The sequence below is a fragment of the Podarcis melisellensis genome (genome assembly GCF_964234715.1).
Source record: "Podarcis melisellensis genome assembly, chromosome: 2".
Lineage (NCBI taxonomy): Eukaryota > Metazoa > Chordata > Lepidosauria > Squamata > Lacertidae > Podarcis > Podarcis melisellensis.
In genome coordinates this window covers 81,548,430-81,571,787 of record NC_138529.1, presented here as the reverse complement: position 1 = coordinate 81,571,787, position 23,358 = coordinate 81,548,430, and the positions used below count along the sequence as shown (strand labels likewise).

General features: G+C 41.5%; 1 protein-coding gene and 1 long non-coding RNA gene across 3 annotated transcripts in view; one reads left to right on the top strand and one right to left on the bottom strand.

Moving 5' to 3' along the window:
* Nucleotides 1-4,305: 4,305 nt before the first annotated feature.
* Nucleotides 4,306-10,487, bottom strand: LOC309363638. The gene is made up of 3 exons (XR_014165498.1): nucleotides 10,218-10,487; nucleotides 8,482-8,536; nucleotides 4,306-5,225 (listed from the first exon to the last, which is right to left on the bottom strand). It is a non-coding gene; the product is annotated as an uncharacterized lncRNA (long non-coding RNA).
* Nucleotides 10,488-10,652: 165 nt separating this feature from the next.
* The window catches only part of DENND6A (DENN domain containing 6A), a 26,434-nt gene continuing 13,728 nt past the window's right edge, over nucleotides 10,653-23,358 (top strand). The window contains exons 1-8 of one of the 2 annotated variants that reach the window (XM_081897154.1): nucleotides 10,653-11,031; nucleotides 14,987-15,025; nucleotides 15,103-15,145; nucleotides 18,956-19,068; nucleotides 20,186-20,266; nucleotides 21,393-21,498; nucleotides 21,824-21,903; nucleotides 22,777-22,839. In XM_081897154.1, coding sequence (XP_081753280.1) covers nucleotides 10,837-11,031; nucleotides 14,987-15,025; nucleotides 15,103-15,145; nucleotides 18,956-19,068; nucleotides 20,186-20,266; nucleotides 21,393-21,498; nucleotides 21,824-21,903; nucleotides 22,777-22,839 — 720 coding nt within the window. In that variant the 5' untranslated portion in view covers nucleotides 10,653-10,836. Of the gene's footprint in view, nucleotides 11,032-14,254; nucleotides 14,379-14,986; nucleotides 15,026-15,102; nucleotides 15,146-18,955; nucleotides 19,069-20,185; nucleotides 20,267-21,392; nucleotides 21,499-21,823; nucleotides 21,904-22,776; nucleotides 22,840-23,358 lie in introns of those variants that run through there. The other variant, XM_081897155.1, reaches the window with a different exon arrangement.

Sequence of the window (23,358 nt, the reverse complement as noted above, 5' to 3'; positions counted from 1 at the left end):
TGTTGTTTGTACACTTGTACACATCAACAATCAAATTAGAAAGGACAGAGGCAAACTGTTACACTGAAGAAACCCAAACCCAAAGATGGAAGATAACTAGCTATTGACAGTGGCACTTTCAAAAATTATACTGTGAGGTTTATTTGGAACTAAGTGCAACTGAAATGCATACATAAACCCACTGGTGGCAACCTGTTTATGTTTATGAAAGCTTACAGTATTTCCCTGTAGCTATATAGAGTTTCCAAATCTTGTAAGATTTGCTAGAGTCAATCAGAAGCTGCATTGGAACATAAACAGGGAGCTGCTATCCCAGGCTATCTTCCAGGAGAGAATGAGAGCACAAGGTTGCTTGGACAGGAAACACTCAGGGTTGTAGTTTTAAGGGACAGAAGTGACAAATCCCTCTTTGTGTAACACATTCTGTCAAAAACCACAAGTCCCGGAGAGCCTTAGTTCTTGCTTACATTTCCAGTGCACAGACAGGAGAAGCCATCAGAGTGTAATAGCAGCAGGAGGAAACAAGCACCATTATAATCAGGGACATGAGATCCCAAGGACAGTGGGAGGCAGTACTGCTGATAGGATTTAAGATGTATTTTCGGCCCTTTGCTATAAGCTCCCAGGACAGGTTACAACAATGTAACATACAATTATAAAAACAAATGAAACAGTTATAATTATAAAACAAGTAAAACCATTCCAGCTAGAACAGGCCAGTATAAATTCCACAAAACAGGTGGGTCCCACAAAACAAAATATCTTAACTGTCAAAGGCCAGGGGAAAGATGTGAGTAACAGCGCAGTCCTGTACATGTTACATAACAGTGCAATCTTGTACATGTCTAGTCAGAATTGTGCCCAGTGAAGAAACTGCTTCTGGGTAGGTGGGGTAAGATTGCAGTCTGAATGAATTAGGCCTCTGATCTTCAGCATGCGCAGAAGAACTGACAATAGAATCATAGAATTGTAGAATTGGAAGGGACCCTAGTTGTCATCTAGTCCAACCCCCTCCAATGCAGGAACAATGCCTAAAGCAATGCAATAATGTATAATTAAGCAACAAAACAGCCTAACATAGATAGTTCTGTGGAACATTTTACTTCCCCAATTCCAATATATAATATGGAATAGTAAATCTCCCTAACGAAGAAAAAGGGCACTTACTTCTGCTTCCTTGGATTCATTTTTGTTTGAAAAACCTCATAGGGCATATTATAGCACAACGCTTTCTATTGTCTAGGATAGGAGTCAGAACTGGACCTGACTAGGGGCAGGGTGTGTGTAGCAAATTTGACAGGTAGGTGGGACTGGCCACCTGTCAGCTACCTGACAACACGATGGTGATGCGGGGTGACCCGGTGTCAGTGTTCTGAAATCAAAGGGCAATGTCACAGCACTTTGCAAGCACCCACAAGCAGTTGATTGGTGGCACTTCAGAGCACCACTTTCAGCGGCCGCATCTGACGCCATATTTGACATTATTCATTTGGGATATTTTGTGTTCCAGGTCCCTTGCTCAGAGGTAAGCACAATTATGCTCATGGGCTTTATAACCTGGAAGTATATTGAACACCATAATTTTATCCATGTCATTTTTGTTTGAAAAACCTCATATTTTGTGTTCCAGGTCCCTTGCTCAGAGGTAAGCACAATTATGCTCATGGGCTTTATAACCTGGAAGTATATTGAACACCATAATTTTATCCATGTCTACTCAGTAAACACCACAGATATCAGTGGGACTTACTCCCAAGTAAGTGCCATACTTCCATTAATTGACCTCAGTTTGGCAATTAGGCTTAGGAAAAAGCTCCAAGTCTTGTAAATGGGAGGGGTTTTTTTTTTTGTAAAATTAATCATTATGCTGCTGCCGGGCAGATCTTTCCCACAGGCCACTAGTTCCTCACCCATGCCATAGGCAGTACACCATCAAATACTTCATTTAGGATCACTCCCCTTTTCCTATTCCAGTATCCTGTCCATGCTCTAGATTTCAAGGTTGATGCAAATACCCATGGCTCTAATGTGACAAATTCCATGCAAACTACCATTAAGGGAAGTGCTTTCTATTCCATTTACTATTGTATGTACATTGTTTCTATTTTCAAGTACTCATATAATTGCTAACGTTTGTTATTAATCTCAGGCACTTGCTTGAGATGTCATGATGGCACATTTTGTACTGTGTGTTTTTGTATGCTGAATTCCTTTCTGTCTTGGTTAAAGATGTTATCGTGTGTAAACATGGGTGTGTTTCTATGTTTGGGGAAGAGAGGCCAGTTCTGCAAATTCTTACATGCTAATTGCCTGACTCTTACTGCATGTACAGTTCTCCTAATTTAATGGATCATATAATGAAGTTAAGCTACTCAAAATCTTTCTGCAGGTGTGTAGCTGTAGCAGTATGGCTTAATTATTTAAGCTGCAGCCTTTTTAGTAATATTTTTAAGCAACATTAAATATTAAGAATAAAATAATTACATATTGTAAACAATTAACTCAGTAAGGGAGTTCAGAATAATTTGGATGTGATCCAGTGAAGTAAACTAGAAAAGGCCTTAAATGAACTTATTCAGTTTGTGGAAACTGCCATTTAGAAATGGTTGGTTTTTGACAGATGTTGCCTCTTTTGCATCCTTACTGGTTGTTTGCCATGGTACACACCAGCTCAGGTAGAGTTGCCACCATAGACAAAGGAAAGGCTGCCACACATCTCTGTAATTCTATCATAGTCATCATAAGTAAGAGCCTAATTGCTCTTGTTTGTTATATTTACCATATATAGATGTATAATTTCATCTGCGCTATACATTTAAAGCAGGGGTCGGCAAGGTTTACAGACCATGGGTCGGATCACTCCCACAGAGATCGTCCGTGGGCCGGACTGGCACAGCACGATGCCAGAAATGGCTTCTGAGCATGTCTGCAGCGCCGGAAACTGATTCTCTGCATGCCCAGACGCCAAAAATCGCGCCTGCACAGAAGCGATTTTTGGCATCTGGAAATGTGCAGACGTGATTTCCAGTATCTGCGCATACGCAGACGTGATTTCTGGGGCCACTTGGTGAGTCGCTGTGCTGTACTGATTTAGTGCAGCACACAGGGGACTCGCCGAGTGGGAGGCTCAGTTCAGGGGTGGCTCATGGGCTGGTAAAACTGTCTTCGTGGGCCGCATCCGGCCCATGGGCCGCATGTTGCCGACCCCTGATTTAAAGCAATATAATAGAATGGCATTCTGCAAAGAATCCTGGGAAATGTACTTTGTTAAGAGCGACAAGTATCAGAGTTTCCTGGGAAGAGGGGGTTGATTATTAAACCACTTTGGGAATTGTAGCTCTGTAAAGGGCATAACAACTAGCAACTCTCAGCACCTTTGACAAACTACAACTCCCATTATCCTTTAGGAAAAGCTGATAGTTTAAAGGAATATGATACTGCCAGATGGGGCCTAGGAAATCTTGAAGATGGAAAGGTTGAAGAAGCTTCAGGAAAAGGAAATGTGATATTCAGGTTGGGTTTTGTTTTCTTCTTCCTGGAAGGAATCTGGGGGAAAAACACATTTGTAGGAGCCACAAGACAGAAACAGCCTGAAGGCTTCTAGCAAAGGAAGAAATGAACAAGAGGATGAGGACGAAGGGAAAAGATAGGTCAAGGTTAATGGAGCAGGCTGTAGGACTGCAGATGGAGTGGAGAGAATCTACTTCAGGAGCAAGAAGCAGGGAAGGAGGTATGTGTAAGAGACTGGGTATGCAATGTGAGGAAAGCAAAGAACAGACTGGAAGGGTTAATAGAAATTCAATGCAGTTCTTGACTCCTTTTTAAAAAACATTACAAAATATTTGGCTGAGGCAAAAGTAAGGGCTAAGGAGTGAGGATCCTAAATGATGAAAGGTTCACAAATAAAATTAATATTAAGTATTTAACCCCACTAGTGATCCTTTTTTATCAATCATATCATTTTTTATTACTGTATTTTGTGTGTGCAATTTTGTAACAGAAAAACAAAAAAAATCTTTTAAAAAAGGAATATAACTATCATCTGGTATATCTAAGCATGCTTGGAATTATCTAGCTAAAAATAATATTAATTGCAAGGAAATATGTTTATGGTCAAGGTGTCATGTGTGTTTTAAAAAAAGGAATAATAATCTGTTATTTTCAGTGTTCAGATTCTAAAGTTAAGGCAATATTTCAAAAGACTATACACAAAAAATTGGTAGCTGACATATCATGATACTTGACCTGCAAAATGACTTGAGGCAAATCAAGAGTCCAGAAAGTAATGTAGAATTTAGATAATAATTTATGGAAAGTTACGCAATACAGACAACCAGTTCTGACTACACTAATCTACTTAGACTTTGCTGCTGCCTGGCAGGTTGCCAATGATTATCAGCATTTTTTTGCCAGGAAAGCTTCCCATCATCCTTTCATAAAAACAAACTAGCTCAAATGCATCAGTTAAAATGCTTTAGGGAGAAGACAAAGCTGTTTGGTTTACAAAATGTCAGCAAATGTCCTCTTGTGCTGGCATATAGAAGGAAAGGGCAGTTCAAAATGTTTTGGTAAAGTACACGTCCAAAGTTGGCAATAAAAATGCAAGACACTAAGTAGATCGTGGTTCTACTTCAGAATAAAAAAATTAAGACATTTTGTAGGCTGCGGTTCTATAATTAAATTTATTTGTCATCTCTGTGTGAGAGTAGAACTGTGAAAGCTTGAAGGGGGTTGTCGCTATTTTACTGAAGCTTGAAATGGAGATTGGGGGATTTAAAAGCATGTTTGCTTTTTCAGAATGAGTGAACATTTCAAAACAGTGTTTTAAAATTAATAGCTTCCATAGGGATGTGAAACCTGAGGCTTAAGACCCAAATGACGCCCTCCAGGCTTATCTCTATTTGCTTCCCTGTGACTCTCCCCAGGCCCACACCTCTCCCTGTACCTGATCTGCACCTTCCTCAAAGGCTTGTAAGATGTCATTGAACTGTGATAATACCTCCTGCTTGGCTGAATGGACATGTGCATGTGTAGAAACCCCCAAATTTTGTGTGGCTGAAATGCAGCCTCACAATCAAAAGTCAGCATCACAGCCATTGCTTCGCCCAGTTTTTGCCTCTGGTCCCATGCATTACCAGGATGAACCCAGGTCTTCTTGTGCCCACAGCCAAACAAAATAGTCTGTGCAGGGACAGCAGTGAGCCCTCTGCAGCAATTAAGCTTTCCTAGAAAGAAAGAAGGAGAGAGATTTTTGAAAGACAGGATTTTAACTAAGGGCCAAATGACACACTGCATACAAATGTGTGATCGCAACACCCAATATCTACCTTGTTTGAGGAAAAGGAGATTTAGAAGAGGGAGACCCAGGGTCCAAACATATTTGGCCCCTTAAGTAATAGTAATAGTAGTGATTTGTGATTTTGTAGTGATTTGTGATTTTGATGACTACATCTAGCTACAACCCGATCCCTCCCACCTGCAAGTATAATCACTCAAGAGAATATTGTAGTTTGGGAGCAGTCATAGGTCAGTGGTAAAAACACATGTTTGTATGCGTACATTCCCAGGTTGAGTCTCTAGCACAGGCTTCCTCAAACTCGGCCCTCCAGATGTTTTTTGATACTACAATTCCCATCATCCCTGACCACTGGTCCTGCTAGTTAGGGATTATGGGAGTTGTAGGCCAAAAACATCTGGAGAGCCGAGTTTGAGGAAGCCTGCTCTAGCATATCCATATTGTAGGATCCCATGTAGCAGGGCTGAGAAAGTTCCCACCATTAGCCATGCTACATCTGAAGAACCACAGGTTCCCCACCACCACCATTTTACAATCACTGAGTGAGGCTTTCTAGATAGATTATATCTGGAACCAAGGAAACAGGTCCTTTTTGTTGGTTACCCTGCACCTATGGAATTCCCTCTCCCAGGAAATACACATAGGCCCCAATAGGTAAAAAGGTAGCATGACTAAACCGCTTTGGCGCAACGGAACACTGTGATGGAAACCAGAGCGCACAAAGCTCACCCCATTGCGGTGATTCGAACCATCAACCTTCTGATCGGCAAGCCCAAGAGGCTCAGTGGATTAGATCACTACATCACCCGCTGTGACCCCGTTATTTGGACATGAACATGGAAGTTATTTTGGTCTGCTTTTTATTAATTGCTATGATAAATTAACTGCTGCTTCTCAATTTTCAGCAGATATATTGCGGTTTTAGATGGGTGGGTAATATTTTATTTAGCCAGATGCAACTTGTCACGCTGGCCACGTGACCCGGAAGTGACTTCGGACAGCGCTGGCCCCCGGCCTCTTAAGCGAGATGGGCGCGCAACCCCAGAGTTGGACACGACTGGCCCATATGGGCAGGGGTACCTTTACCTTTACTTTTTAATATTTTATTTACATGCTGCCCGTTAGCTGAAGAGCTGAGGGCGGTTCACAATATATTTTATGATGTTGATGATATGGTGGCAGTGTTCTTATGATATGATATATTGAATATGATATGAGAGTGCAATTGTCCTATGATGGAGTGGAATATACACAAAAAATGGATTCAGGGCAGCTAAATTAATTTATGGCAACTATGACAGTTGCAGCTCAAACCTGTGTATGCTTATTCAGAATCCAGTGCACAAAGGATTGGAGGCTTTTGTTTGTGATGGTATATTTTTATAAACATAACTGAATTGCCTTCAGCTGCATTATAAATATATAAACTGAAAACAACCATTGTAGGGGTGCTTGTTTCTTGAGCTCTTTAGCGTGACGTGTTTGTAGACTTCAGGGTTATCATTCAGAAACAGAAGAAACAAAGTGGCAGGGATCCAAATAGATATGTTAGGCTGGGGAACTCAAGGGTTTGGACGTGCCCAATCATTTGTTTTGTTTTGAACAGCAGACCCCAATGCCATATCACAAACTGCATTAAAATTCAAAAGAGATTTGCCATAAGCAAGAGGGATCTTGTTTGAGAAACACAATTACAAAGCCTTTATGAGCATGCAGAATAAATTAAATGATTACTTCCATACAGGGTTACCTTTTCTCAGTGGCATAGCGTGGGGGGTGCAGGGGAGGCCGGCCGCACCGGGCGCAACATCTGGGGGTTAGGGTTAAGGGACGCAAATCCACGGGTTAGGGGGCGCAAATTACTTGCCTTGCCCCGGGTGCTGACAACCCACGCTACGCCACTGCCTTTTCTAGACCCAAATAATAAAACCTTCCTTTTTGTAAGCAAATAAATAAAATAGTGAAGCTATTAAAATAAAAATTTCAGCTATTTTCCTAGTTGGAAAAGCCAAATATATATACATTGCAATTTACCCAGAAGCAAGACCTACTGAATTCAGTAACACTTATTCTCGGTATCTTAGGGTTCAGTTCAAATTATAACACTGACTATATTTGTAATTCTTGTTTGAATAAAATTAACACAGGAATGAATACAGAGCCCTGCTGGATCAGACTAAAGGCCTATCTAATTCAGCATCCAGATGCCTATGGGAAGCTCACAGGTACAGTGGTACCTCGGGTTAAGAACTTAATTCGTTCCGGAGGTCCATTCTTAAGCTGAAGCTGTTCTTAACCTGAGGTACCACTTTAGCTAATGGGGCCTCCTGCTGCTGCTGTGCCGCCACCGCACAATTTCTGTTCTCCTCCTGAAGCAAAGTTCTTAACCCGAGGTACTATTTCTGGGTTAGCGGAGTCTGTAACCTGAAGCGTCTGTAACCCGAGGTACCACTGTATGGCATAAGAGCAATAGCTTCCTGCTGTTGTTCCCCAGTGACAGGATATTCTGATACACCCTGCCTCTGATTCTGAAGGTAATTTATAGCTATCAGAATTAGTCACTGCTACTTATCCCCCATGAATTTGTCTTTTCAAGGCATTCAGTTAGTGGCCATCACAACAACATGTGAATAATATGTACCTTTTGCAACTGCCACTTTTTGTAATCAGGTTTATACACCCAAATAAAAAACACTGTATGAGAAGACTGGCTCAGGCTGCAACACTAAATGCTCTTACTTTGAGCAAGCTTCATTGGAGTTGTGAGTAAACATGCTTTGGATCACAGTCTCTGACACAACCTTAGCACATTCTGTAGGAGTTAAAGGTTCTCATAGTCGAGAGTAGCCCCCTATAGGCAGCTTTAATTTCACACTGTTCCATTGCTTATATAAGTAATTTAATTGTAAAACCTACAAAGGCTAGAATGTACATTTGATTAAAATGCATTTTCTATTTGCAGTAGAAACATCTACAAGGGACACATTCCAGATAAAATATGTTATTAGCATCATTTGTGAAAGCTTCCCTAGAATATAAGTCTAGATAGAAGAGAGAGAAAACATAGATGTGTACTTCAAGGCACTAATCTAACTAGTTTTAATCTAGCTAATAATTAGAATGCAATTAATGGTTACATAATGCTAAAGGTTGACAGTACCTTTATCCCCAAGAAACAGACCTACCAGGAGACATAGTGAGGTGCAATTTCCTGGTTTGTTTTCATGTGCATGTTCATTCCTGGAAAATACGTCAAAGCTCTTTTTAACCTTTACCATGTAAAATGAAAGAAATCAATAAATTATTAGAGCTCTTCCTCAGAGCTAACTATCAGAGCAACTATTCAATGTTTAATTCAATCATCTGCTTGTTGAAAAATTGATACAGCTAATCTTTGAAGCTCCAGATGAAAGTTCTGTAATGTGATTGTAAAACTTACATTAGTTAGTGTAGAATTTAAAAAATCACTTTACAGAATATGCATGCGGGGGGGGGGGACACACCCTCTTTTTGGTGTCTTGTGAAACTGCCCTAACACCTTTACATTGGTGATAAACAAAATGCCCCCCCTCTCATTTGGCTCTCAGAGCAGGTCTATATAATCATGTATGTGCTTGGCTAGCCAATCAGTTATATTAGTTAATGACCCAATTTTGCACTGAGGAAAGCCAGAAAGCCAGAAGTATTGGCTCTGTCTTAGGGAAACTGTGCAGCTATGTGGTACGGCATCGGGTTTGCATGCAGAAGCTCCCAGGTTCAATCCCTAGTATTATTTTTTATTATTACTATTATTTATTAAGTTTTTATTTCACCCCTCACCCGAAGATCTCAGGGTGGTTTACAATATAAAAATACATACCATAATAACAAATAAAAACAATGCCCCTCTATAGTTTAAAAGGCCATAGATTATTTAATTAGCCAAAGGCATGGGATAAGAGGAATGTTTCTGCCTGGTCCCTAAAGGTGTGTAATGATGGTGCTAGGCGAGCCTCCCTGGGGAGAGCATTCCAAAGTGGGGAGCCACCACAGAAAAGGCTCGTTCTCATGTTGCCTCCCTCTGGACCTCTCATGGAGGAGGCACACAAAGAAGGTCCTCATATGATGATTGCAGTTTCCAGGTCAGTTCATACGGGGAGAGGCGATCTGAGGCATCTCCAAGTTGGTTTGGGAGAGACCTCAGTCTGAAACCCTGGACAGCTCTACATCACAAAATTCAGAGAAGTGCAGATTTTGAAGGATGGCTATGTTTTGGTTCTCATATTCCTTTGAGAAGTGCAAATTAGGTAGTATCTCGCTAAAATGCAAACAAAGTTAAATTTCTCCCCCCATCCCAAATCCTAGTGCCTGCTATTTGTGTCAGGAGAAAAGCTCCCATTGGTGCCAGATCAGATACAATTTCAGTGATACCCTAGGCTTGGGTGCAGATCTGTGACAGGGATCTTATGGAGTGTAGAACAAAAAGTTCATAGCAGTTGCATAGATGCATCCCAAATCAAAGAGAAGTATAGCAGTGGGAAGGATGGAATTTACCCATCCCCACATGAGTATTAAAAATTGCACCTTCAAATTGGGGAGGGAAATATATAGGTGTCGATATATATTCAGGATCAATTCCCCGCAGATAAAGATGTAACGTATTTTATAAACCACCCAAAAAGCTTAAAGGGTAATAAAAAGCTTTGTTTGCTGTTATTTTGAAAGTTCCTTTGTAAGTTCCTTTGGAAAACCCTTTGAGAACAGAAGAGCAAGGTAGCAAATACTGTACCCTAAATAAACAAATGTGGGTTACACATGAATTATGCAGTTAGAATTCTGCTTAATGTTCCTGGTTGCAAATATAGAAGAGAACTGTAGTTATTCTGGCTTCATTAAGGCAAAATCAAAATCGTTTGTGTGTGTGTGTGTGTGTCTATAATACCAGAATGGGGAAGAGAAGCCTGCCTCAGTGCATGGGACTGGATCAGATGTCATGACCTTAAAGTGCTTCCCAGCCTTACGCCAACAAAGTTGCCGTTTTAAAGGGCCTTGAGCTAAATATAACCGGAGAAGCGCCTGGAACGCTCTATGGCTGGGTATTCAGGGTGGGGAAAAGGCAGATTTGAAAGTATGCGTAGGAAAACTCCTTCCCCTGAGGGTCTGTACCACCAACCCAGTGAACATAGCATATTCTTTGGGAGGGTTGTTTAAAAAAAAATATCCTTGAAGCTTCCTACACCCCCTCCAAAGACGGACTAAATACTCTCCCTCCTCCCTGCGGCCGCCAAAGGGCTATTCTCCTCCCCTCTGCTTGTCTCCACCCCTATGATGCTCGTTTGGACTCTTCCACCTTCCTCTTCTCGGTCTGCTGTGGACGTTCCCATAGCGGAGCGGGAGGGGGGAGGTTAGGGGCGGCCGCGGCCCCAGAGACCCGCGTCACGTGGCCCTCCCTCGGGGTTTCTGGCAGAACCGGCTGCACGGCGACTTAGGGCGAAAGTGAGGGGGAATCCGGCTGCTGCTCGGGTGCCGGCGGCCGTTTCGGTGCGGCGCGGCCAATCGCCATGTCCCTGCGGAAGCCGGGCGATGGCGGCGGCGGAAGCGCGAGGCGGGCGGGCTCCCCGGAGGAGGCTCGGGAGCTCCCGGAATGCGCGCCGGGCGGGCGCCTGATGCCGCTGCTGCCTTGGGACCGCTTCTCGGCCTGGCTGCACTGCGTGTGCGTGGTGGGCTTCGACCTGGAGCTCGGGCAGGCGGTGGAGGTGAGCGGGGAAGGGACGGGGAAGCCCGCCCGTCCTCCCACCAGGAGAGATGCGGCGGGTTCTGGCTGCAGGTGGGGAGGAGGGCAGGCAAAGGCGGGGCTGGCTCGTTTCCTTTGCCCGGGGGCTGACACGGGTCGTGGGAACGCCGCTCCCCAAGGATGGAGAGGAGACCCTCCCGGCATCTCCCCGGGGCGCTGCGGGTCGGTCGCCAGCTCTTGTGCTTTGCGCCAGGCTGTCTTTGTTGATACAGCGGCTCTTAATCGCTTTTTTGGCGCGTTATTCAGAATAATAGTACTGCTGCTTCCCGAGAAGAGGGTGTCTCTATTTTCCCCCCCGTTTGCTGGTCTTGCTCCGCGTAATAACAGCAAAAGCAGACGCGTGTAACGTGTTTTGAAATGTGCGGAGTTTGGGCGGCTCTCCTTTTATCAGCTGCTGTTGCTCTCAAGAGCCTCTACTTTCCTTATCCAAGAGGCTCCGTTGTTTGGAAAGCGGGAAAGGAGGCTGCTTCATTAACGAAAGTGATAGCAAAAGAAATAAAATAAAAAAACAGCGCTCTTGTTACAAGTTGCTTCAAGATTGGCTTGTTTGAGAAAAGTAGCTACTGTATTCCGCCCAGATTCCTTTCCCAAGTACCTTTTTAGACCAAGATTTGTTTTTCATGTATCCAATGTAATATGTGACTGGAGGCAAAATACAAGGTTAATTGTGATATTTGGGTCTTATAATTTTCCTCATCAGTTCTCCAAAAAGCTCAGTCATAAAAATTAGATAACTCTAAACCACCCTAACAGCTCTGTGAGGCAAGTTAAGCTTGGGAGACATGGGGTGGACTTCAGCATGTGCAAGCATTGCATCTTTCTGGATGGAATGATCCCGGTGCCTTTTTTCTCACGACCCAGTCAATTTTGGGGCACATGGGAGGAAGAGAAAAGGGAGGCTGTGTTGTGCAAGTGAAAGTCCTTGGGCTTCCACTGATGGGGTGCATTAGGAGAAGGCAGCCGAGGGTGATAAGCCCAAGGCTATACTTCATTGCTGAGGATCATTACACTGTGAGCTTCATTGTAAAGGGCCACTACAGTACAGTTGTCACAGCATCATGGTATATTAGTGTTCGTTCAGTGAGCCTGGGAAGTCTAAAAGCCATATCTTAACTCAAGTGAGGGGCAAGTCTGTTCTGCAATAGTTTCTGTTGGAGTTCGGTTCATATCCAGTGCACATAAGACACTGTCATCTATCTACATGCACCCTGATCTTCAGTTTTCATTGGCCTTCACCAGTTTGGATTAACTAAGGGGGTGATTATTTAACTGTTTATAATCCACACTTTCATAAAATATATCAAGGCAGCTTACAATAAAAAAATAGAATCATAGAATTGTAGAGTTGGAAGGGACCCTGAGGATCATCTAGTCCAACTCCCTGCAGTGCAGGACTATGCAGCTGCCCCATACAGGAAGCAAGCCTGCAACCTTGGTGGTATCAGCGCAGTGCTGTAGCCAGCTGTGCTATCCAGCTACAATAAAGGCAGTCTACAAATATCCATAAAACATAATGAAACGTATCAATAAAACATCAGTAGATACTGGCTGATTAAAAATTTAAAAAATCATATTCTGAAGGCTTGTCTAAAGAGTACAGTTGATAGAAGACTTCTGAAAGAAGGTAGGGACGGATCCTGCCACATCTTTAGAGGTAAGGAGTGTCACAGGGCACATACAAGACTTAGTTACTATGTGTGATTTGTGTTTTCTGAACTCCAATCATGTTAAGATATACATAAAAGATTACAGCTGGTCCCAAACTTTTTACTCTAGGGGGGGGGGAGTATCCTGTAAAATAATGGATTTTATAGCTCTAATGTATTTGGAATAGATTAAGTATGATAATCCAGTTTAACAAAATTGTGCGTGTCTTATGATCATAGACCACAGTCCCGAGTTCCAAATCTATTCATGTAGCAGCCCCCCCCCGCCCGCCCGCCGCAAAAGAACCAATTAACTTAGGGTATTTTCATTTGTTTATTTTTTACCTCTTGCTAGCAGCGGCTGAAAGAGAAAGAACCTTCAGTTGTTTGTCTCCTCTTGAGAAAATTAGCATGCAATGGTCATTGGAGTGTTAAATTTGAATCTAGAAAACCCAAGATGTGTCTTCCTGCCCAGCTATGAAGCTCACTATTTAACCTTGAAACAAGTCTATAATAACAGCAAGAAACAACAAAAAGAGTAGCTTTGCAGGTGGTGGACTAGATTGGGTCCCTTCCAACTCTACAATTCTATAATTCTAGTGGTATTGTATATTTAAGAAATCAGAAATAACTAAAACGTGATAACTGCATATATGTGTCTCTGGCTCCTTGAAGGAATAGGTGATTCAAATGAACTAAATTAATGCGTTTCACACGTCAGAAATGTAAACCTGTGGCTGTATTCAAAAGTAAGTTTTAGATTCTTCAAACATTTTAAAAATGCACTGTGGCACTTTCCATTTAAATACTGATATCCTTTTAGATCCCTCTGTAGAATTGAAAGCTGACAAATTCCAAAGCTTTTAGCCTTAGCTAGCCTATATACATCCGGCACATTATCTTGAACTCCTTAAAATGATAATGTATGGTAAGCAGAGTTGAGGAAGTGGATGACCTCCCCCAACCTCTGTGGGCAATTTTGACAGGTGGGTGCAGCCACTAACCTGTCAGTTACCTGACATCAGGTGAAGTTTTTTTCTTTGCCTGTGCTGTTTGAAATCAAACCATGTGGGCAAAAGGAACAAATTTTGCACATATTCCTGATCAGCTGATGGTCAGTTCCTGCAAACTCTGCTTCCTTTGCCATTGCACTTTGAAACCACATTTCATGGGCAAAGGAACAATGATTTGTAGGCACAGAGAGTCAGCTGATCAGGAATGGCTGCAAACCCTGCAATCATTAGGTCTAGGGCAGGTGAGTGTCTAGCTAGGCTCATGGACTGGAAGTTCCCTAGAACTAATGTTAACTAATGAACATCCAAAAGACAAAATGCTTGCAAGCCATTATTCTGATCGGTAAACTGAAATCTTGTAATGCAATATGGTCTTTTTGGTTCAGTTTAGAGTGACTGTCTTTGAAACTATGGAGGTTTGGAATGTACACAAGCTCTTTGATGTTAATCCTTTCCTCCATTTCTTGGTTGGTCTAACTGTGATAGCTGAATCAGGCAAAAGGTTAATGGTAACCTCCAAAAAATTATTTATAACTATTATTTTAAATCGGTTTACAAGGCATTTGTAGGATAGCACTAACCATCGTTGCCTTCTTTCGAGATCATGGAGAGCTATGGCTTGAGCAACTTGCAAATTAAGGAGGGAAATGGTAAGCGAGAGGGGAGTCTTTGGCACATTCCTGATCCCTAATCTGCAGTTGAGCTATAGCATGTATCATCAGTTGACAGTATGCTATAATATAAGAAAGATATAAATAGATATAAGTGTAACAGGTTCAGCTCATCTGCACAGAGCTATAAATAGCTGGAAAGAGTTCTTTGTGTTCCAGGTAATACCATGTACCTTGGAAGGTAAGGCATTGTGATTTATTAACAAAAATGGATGATATAAGCAGGAATGAACAGGCAAAAAATGTTTGCAGGGAAATGCATGGAGTTTGTTCCTGATGTTCCCTGGATATCGTTGCTGCCTTTGTGTAATGGATTGGATTTTGAACTTTCCAAATGCTGTTTGCAGTGTAAAGTGAAGGGACTGGTCAAGGAAAAAAAATCTATTGGATGTATGCAAACCCTTGCAAAGCTGCTGTGAATAAACCTTGAAATCTCTAGATGGGGGCTACTGTCTATAAGTGCATACCCCACCATTTATGAGAATATGTGGTCACAGGTATGCTAGTGCATATAGCTTTGCACAATTCATAATGCTGGTAGATTGCACCATCTTTTTGTCGACCAATGCAAGTTTTATCATTTGCAGGTAATACATCCTCAACATGCAAAACTTACAGATAAAGAGGTGAGTAGAAGTTTTAAAATACATTTACGATGGCGCTTTTCTCCTGCCAAAATGTAACTTCTATTTTTCTCCCCTAGAAAACCAATATTTGCTATTTGTCTTTCCCAGATTCCAATTCAGGTAATTATTTATTAGATATTCATGCTGTACGCATATGAAAAATGAAATGCTTCTGTTAACTGTACTGTTAATACCATTGTCATTCTAATTAATGTTCAGTTTTATTAAGTGCATGTGATAGGAATAAACTAAACACTTATTGTTTGTCCTACATGGAGAATTCAAATCAAGGCTGGCATAGCTGAGGGGTCTGAGTATCTGGCCCTTCAGGGTATCTGCAGGGCTTTGGGTCCTTTGGATTCAAAGTTGGATTTCAGGACTTTCCACTAGCTGCCACCAGCAGCTGAACAGCCAGCAGTAGCTTTCTCAATGACGGGGTAAAGCAGCCATCAACATCCTGGGGTGGGGTGGAAGGTTACGATTGCACTGTAGAACTCCGTACTGCTGTTGGCAGGGGGGACGGGACTCCAAAATTAAGCACTTTGAAGTCCCATTGATTTTAAACACTTGCTTAAATGTCTGAATGAAATCAATGGGACTTCAAAGTGCTTAACTTTGACTGGATTACGTCCAGTATGTGGAAGGATTTGCAAGTGTTAAAGTGCTTTTGAGATATGAATTAATTAACGCAGTCTCATGTATAGGTATCAAATACATGTTCAGCTCTGATCTTTCTTTTTGTTAAAAAAAAGTAACAAAGTAAATTCAAGCAAAATAAAACATTTCAAACTGGACGCCCCATGGATAGGATTTGAAAAAATAGCACTCAGTAGTGAACAGCATTTTTTCCCGTTATCACTTTGCAATACAGTAGTCTGTGATATTTTCAGTGTGGTTGGTTTTGGGCAATTCCAGACTCCCATTGCATAACTAGGTGCTTATCTACAAGTACATTACAGAAAGCCAGCAACTTACGCACATTTCACTTGTGCACATTCAGCTTTATGGCAATTTTAAAAATGAGAAAAACTGGAAAGGGGGCAAGATTCTGGGAATAATGACTTTGACAATCCCACCTGCCATTGTACTCAGTGTGTTTTGACTATACATGATTTTGGCTTTAGGCGTGATCTCCAGAACATAAGCCCTGCGTAAGTTGGGGACTACTGTACATGCTTTATACGTGGATATTCTTTTCATGTTGGAATATCAAAAAGAAATAAATTGGTTAAGTTTGGCTATTTTATTTATTTGTTTTTAAATGTTCAGCACCTATATTATACTTGCTTTTTCTTTATGAAAACAGGTATCCCCAACCTTAGTCATAATCTCATTGTTGTTCAGAATCAGCACTGTTGATTCAGTTCTCACATTTCTTTTTATGTTTTTGATTACATAATATACGTATGTCTGGAGGTTCCCTGGGTGTGGTGGTAGGACATGGCAGAGCACATTGATGGCAAAAGAGTATGGATCTGGAATTCCTAGGTATGGGCAGAAATGGGCCGTGAATCTGGCGGAAACATAGTCCGGCCTGTGCATCAGCCTGCCTCCCCATGCTGGGCTGCCTAATGGACAACCATTCCAACGAATGTGTGCTTTCTATTTTAGAGAGCAATTTGGTATACTACTAGCTACATTTATGCTATTATTTCTTTCTATGCAAATGGGCTAGAGGCCTATTTTGTCGTTGTTTTTTTCTAAGCTGGTTTTCTTTTCTTTTTATAAAGGAAAGGGTTGAGAGACATAGGTCCTTCCATGATTTTGGCCCTGGCCAAACCAATAATTAACTTTTATAGTTTTGTATTTTATTTCACCTTGTGTAACCCTGCATTCCATCACATGGAAAGTTTTCCTCTTTATAGTCTCTAAGCACTGAAGTTGCTTTTTGCCTTAGAATTGGATAATCAGTTCCCTGTGATGTAGTAGCCAATTTGTATGATACTGCATTAACAATGTTCTGGGGAATCTTGATCAAATTACATGTAACTCTCCTATTCAATTTATTGTTGAATAGTTCTTTCAAGACACATTATTAGCTACAGCTTTTTATGCCAGTATTGCAACAAAAATCAGTTAGTTACAACTTGTGTTTCCCTTTAAAGTTGATTTCCCACCCCAAGAATCAAGGTCTCTATGATTGCTCTTTAGCAAAACAATAACCTGTTTTGGATGAGCATTTTACTGAAGGAAGAGCCTGGTTTGCTGCTGCTATAATTTCTTAATATTGAGCTAATGTTACAGTTAAATATTAATTGGAGAACCTTAGAGATGGAAATTTGAGTATGAATATGGAATTTTGGGAATCAATTTGTAGTGTAAATAATTGTAACCTTAAATGATGAGCTTTTACCCTTATGTGTACATTTTTGTTGTCCCGTAGCTTTTTTCTGAATATTAAAAAAAAAATCAAATGTATTTTTAAAAAAATGCCTATACACATGCCCCAAAGATTGCCCAGCCCATTGGATAAATAGTTCAAAGTCCAGCTCTTGTACTAAGATAGTGTATATATATCCTTGCAGTTCTTAATCAATATCTTGTTTAGCTTAGCATTATCACTATATAAACCAGCAAGTACTTAATACTCTTTGTCCTGCTTCTGAAGTGTAGAGCATGGAAAACAGAATGGTCATTATACTGAGCCACTGGCAATAAGAGATGGGAGAAACAATCATGGTTTTTTGTAGAAGTTTAAACAGTTTATCTACTTCTGTTTTATTTGTAATTACTCCATTATGGCATATCTGATATAGCTCCAGCTCTGGCATATGAGATACAAATTTGTTAGTAATTCCTAAACCTTGTTCAGGTAAAATTTTCCCGTGCCACTGGATCCACAGTTTTAAATTGCATGGATTTAAATATGGTGCTTCCTAGTTGCTGCTGAGAGTGCAAGTTTAGTTGGTTTAACACAGGGGTCAGCAAACTTTTTGGGGAGGGGGCCGGTTCATTGTCCCCCAGTCCTTTTGGTGGGGCAGGCTGAGTGCACAGGGTGGAGGGGGCTTCTGTCTCTCCCCCTCTCTCCCCCAGCCCACCCCTCCCCCTGCTTACCTTCTCCGCCGCTCTGCCTGCCGTCGGGAGCCAGCGCCAGCGCCTCTCCTTTCTGTGCCAGCTTTCCCCAGGTGGGCGGCGAGGCTTCCTATGAAAGCCCAGCCCCCTTCCTCCGCAGGGCAGGGAGAAGCCAGCAAGAGGGAGGGAGGAGGCGTCGGTGCTGTGTGTGTGAGGGAAGGAGGGGGGAAATCGTGAAAAAAATGGCAATCACGCCGATCCAAGTGGCAACTCCAGAACCGTCTGCAGGCCAGATCCAGAGGGCAATTGGGCCTGATCCGGTCTGCGGACCTTAGTTTGCCCACCCCTGCTTTAACAGGTAATAATACCGTGGCAGCTCTCGACGATCTCCCTTTAAGCATAGAATGTAAGCCGGGCAATGGGACAGGAAGCCACACCACATGAATACTGCCTGTGGAAACTTTGCAGAAGCTTTATCATGACTTGTTTTCAACTATTACCCCGTTTTCCTGTGGTTTGGACAGCAATGGTAGGAACTCCAGTACTGTTCAACCTCTAATGCATATTAGTGTAGACAGGCAAGAATGGACCCACTCTTGGTGTATACTAAACATGTGTATTGTGTGTGCACTCTCTCTTTCTGCCAAGAGAGGAAAGTTAGAATTTGCAAAAACCATAGTATGCTGCTATATTAGTCTAATGGAGAAGCACAGCATCCTGCTTCGGCTGTCCCAGTATGGGTGCTCTCTCTGTCTTTCAAAAGAAAACAGCACAGCTACACCAGACCTTTGTCTTTCTCCTACTGATGCACTCTAGCTGCTGTTAGACACAAAATGACGGGACATTTCAGTAAATGTATTTATTGATTGTATTTACTTTGTGTGTCTCCCCCTCCCCACCCATTTCCTTTTGGCTTAGGTTGCCTTGGAGACACACAATTTTGTTTTAGATTTCGACAGTCTTCTAGCAGAAAGCTTTCATGGCATTGTCTACTGGACCAGTTTGACAGAGACCTACCCATTTACTTGAAGGTTGGGAAAGTAGCTTATCTTCACTTGGCCAAACATTATACTGTAGTGCTTTTCTGTAACTGGCAAGCAAGTATTGCGTTGATACTTCATAATGAAATTGTGAGGTCCATTCTGAAACTTGTTCTTCAAGAGGCACCGCTCAGCAAATAGCTGGTGGTGTACTGAGTCATGTAACTTCTAATGATCAGCATATTATTTCTAGTGGCATGGAAATATTAACTATTATAGCGTATTTAATCTTCCGCAAATACTTCCATCCTTTGGAAATTTGTTTTCAGTGTTCCTAGGTACAGTGTTTTCAAATGTTCTGTTTTGGGGAAACCCTTACTTTGTCAGTTTGTCTGCCGAATAATTCCTGATTATTGCAGAGGAGTATCTATGGTGAACATTCAGTTGTGTATCAGTTGACCATAAAGCAGCAATGGGGAACCTGTGATCCTCCAGACATTGCTGGACTCCAACTCCCGTTATCTCTGAGTATTGGTTATGCTGGCTGGGGCTGAAGGGCCACAGGTTTCCTATACATGCCCTAGAATACATTCAGCACACCCCTATAGTTGCAAAATGCAGAGGATTCCAGGAACACCGAGTTGTAAACCATTACTGTTTACTATTGGTAACCTATTCAAGCCTTTAAGAGAATTTAAAACTCAGTAGTTTGAATGATTTGTATATTTATTTGAAAGTCGATTTTATTTTAAATATAGTTAGAATCACAGCCCAAGTTAGATGGGGGCATTTTTTATTTCATAGCAGGCTTGCTTTTATTTGCCTCCTTTCTGTGTTCAGATTCCTAGTTATAAAAATATAGCTAAACTATGCAAAGATTTTTTCAACAATCTCAGAAAACATTTGCTTCTAAGTTATAACAATGGATTTTCTTACCTTTCATATTCAGATGAGTTGAAGACTTAAGTATTTTTACAGTGCCATATATAGCACTAAGCAAAATGAAATATGAAAACTGATTCTTTTATGGGGAGATGGAGGCTTATTCTCATTTTATTTTTGTACATAATTGACTCATCCCTAAAGTTGAAATATTGCTCAGAAAGTATAAACTATTATGGAATGTATTTGTTTTTTAAAAACAGTAAAGGTTTTGGTTTCTTTACAGAAGGATCCTGCATATTATTATGGTTATGTATATTTCAGACAAGTACAAGACAAAACCTTAAAAAGAGGCTACTTCCAGAAGGTAATCTAGTTTTGGAAAGAAATAAGTTCTGTTGAAATCATATAATGTGTTTAAGAATGAGAGGTGAATGCCCTTAGTCTTGGTTGTTAATTTTCAGACTAAAACCAGCATGCATAAATGCAAAGTAATATATCTAATGTACAATCTTGGAGATAAGTAAGTAAAGGAATCATTGGATTACAAATTGTGTAGTTGATTCGCTGGATTTACTGTTGACAATCTGGTTTATTTCCATATTTGCTTTTTGGCCCGCCCACCCCCAATGCAGTGAACAACATATTTAATCTCTCATTTTTTTAGATCTAGTTATGCACAAGTTTCCAAATGCATGTTAGTAGAAAAACCTTGAACCCCCAGGGGGAAACACGGGGCAGGGGGATATTGCAACTTGACATGGGGGACAGTGGCATTGCAAGGGGGAGTGGTGCGCCCTGGGTTCCATGTCTAGGGAGGTGACAAGAAGACACCCCGCGGGCACTGTCCGTGTGGTTTTCGAGTGGCACCAGTGGCAAACCGCTACATACAACGCATGTGTGGTGTTGCACAAATGTGCTGTATGTAGCGATGCCTCACATGCGTTGTACGTAGTGGTTTGCCGCCACCGCCGCCCCGAGCACCGTATGGACAGTGGTGGGATCCCTCCGCCACTGCTGCAGCTGCAAGCATAGGATCCCACTACCATCCATAGGGCGCTTGGGCGGGGCTGGTAGCAAACTGCTACATACGTCATACGTAGCCACGCCACGCATGCGTCGTACGTAGAGGCACAACGCGTGCGCAGCCAGCGGTTTGCCCCACCCCGGGTGTCGGTTAGCCTTTGTTCGCCCCTGATGGGGGATTGGTAAACAGGGAGAGATTAGCACCCATCCCTGCTGATGCTTTGCTCAAAATCACAGTCTTCCCAGTTTGCCCCATGGACTTTCTCCGCATTTAAGACATTGTCACATAATAGGTGCATCATGTAGGTTAGGAACAATGTTACTGCTTGTAGCAGAATAAAAAACAACAGCTAATTATAGGCATTATAAGTATTTAGTCAGGAACTGATGCTTAATTTATAACTCTAAATACCAGTACTGGCTTGAGGAAAGATTAATTTCAGATTGTTTTCTTTCTCCTGTACTAGTCCTTGGTTCTGATCAGCAAGCTGCCTTATAGCCACATTTTTCACACTGTGCTTGGAAAAATTGCACCTGAATATTTTGAAAAAAACGAACCTTTCTTGGAAGCAGGTTGGTAATATTGTTGCAAATTACAGTTAACTGCACATTTGTGCCGTTCTGGGGACCTTTTAAAGTTGCAGTGCATTATGAATATATGACATTCAGATGGAGGGGGGATGCAGCCGAGAAGATCAGTAGGTTGGAAGGTGTTTATTCATGTGTGGGTTGCCAGTTTGTCCGCTGAGAAGCCATATGGCATAACAGAAGCTGTAGCCTTGGTCAGGGTGGGTTGTTGGTAGGTCTCATAAACCACAAATCTTAAGAGATATTTGTTAAGGGAGGGTTTGTTGTTGTTTTTACATGCAAATCCTATTGCTTTATTATTATTTTTCAGCTTGTAGCGATATTGATCGATGGCCACCACCAGTCCCAGGAAAAACCTTACATTTGCCTATTATGGGCATTGTAATGAAGGTAACGCTGAGCCTCTTCCCTTCTTGTTTGCTGTATGAATTCATGCTATGGCTTTGTAACAATGCAATGAACATTTTTCAAAACCGTAGTCCCTGTATGTTTGCGTTGATTTTATGCTTGTGAGGTTCACATAATGGATAGGAGCAGAGGGTGTGTTTGTTTAGAAGGGATATGTATGAAAATTCTGGTATTCTAGAACTTCAGTTTCCTCCATCATATTTAGACTTGTCAGCATGTGTTTCTTTCTTCTCCTGAAGCTGGATTATTTCAGTGGGAGTAATTTAAACATGTAATTTACACTGACCTATTGAAATCCATATTACTGAAGAGTATTTATTTAGACCAGGCCCATAGCTGCACTCATGAAATGGACATTGTGTTAGTATTTACTTCATTTTAAAAAACACAGAAGTAAATTAACTTCTCTGTTATTGCTCTTAAGTAATTAATAGTGGCTTCAGTATGTCTCCCTGTTTGTTCTTTGCATTATTTCTTTAAAGACTTCAGATGTTTACAGGGCTAGTACCTATAGGTTGGGATGTTGAGATTGACAAAGGTATAGCTCTTGGTCATTTCAACCATTTAAGAACACCACCACCACAATGGTTTTTAGGGAAGAATATTTTAGTTTGTTTGTTACAATGCTGCACATTTTTGTGTTTTTATATTGTAAACCACCCTGTGATCCTCAGATGAAGGGTCATCTCAAAATTTAATAAATAACATTAATAATAAATATTTGTACCAATATAATTCTAGCTAAGTATTGCTTTCAGAAGTGGCTGGTGCCTCTATTAACTTGTCAATTTAGCATATTAGGTTGTTTGTATTATTCTTAATAATAAATGAAGCATATAATATCTGTTTCCTAAGGTGCGGATTCCTACCTGCCACGACAATCCTGGAACAACCCAAGTATTACAGTCCACACAGCAGGTAGTGAATGGTTCACCTGCCACTTAAATACTCCATCAAAACAAGGGGCTGACTTTCAAATGCCATTTCCAGACCTTAAGTATAAGGGAATGTGTGTTTTGTAAATGAGGACTAGCTGTAGAGTTGCAAGTACAAAACTGTAGCATAGGAATTGGAAAGTGGAAATCTGCACAAACATTTTTTGCAGACATAGATTAGATTCCATAAGCTTTTCTGTCTGTTAAAGCTGAAGCATAGTACGGCTTGCCTCCAAGCCCTGTGTCTTACTTTAATCCTTAATACATTAAGAAGTTATTTGAAGCCCCTTTAAATCATAAAATTCATATATTAACATATCATCCCTCCAGCACAGGCTTGGTCTGTAGGCCTTGGTCTGTAGCCAGTGGCTAATTGAGGCCCTCTAAGCCTCCCTATCTGGCTCTTGTGACTCTTCCCATACTCCTCCCTGGCCCTGTTGGTTTTTCCCCCCTTGCTTTTACCTCCCCCTTCCCAGGCAGCCTCCTGTATTCTGTCCCTTAT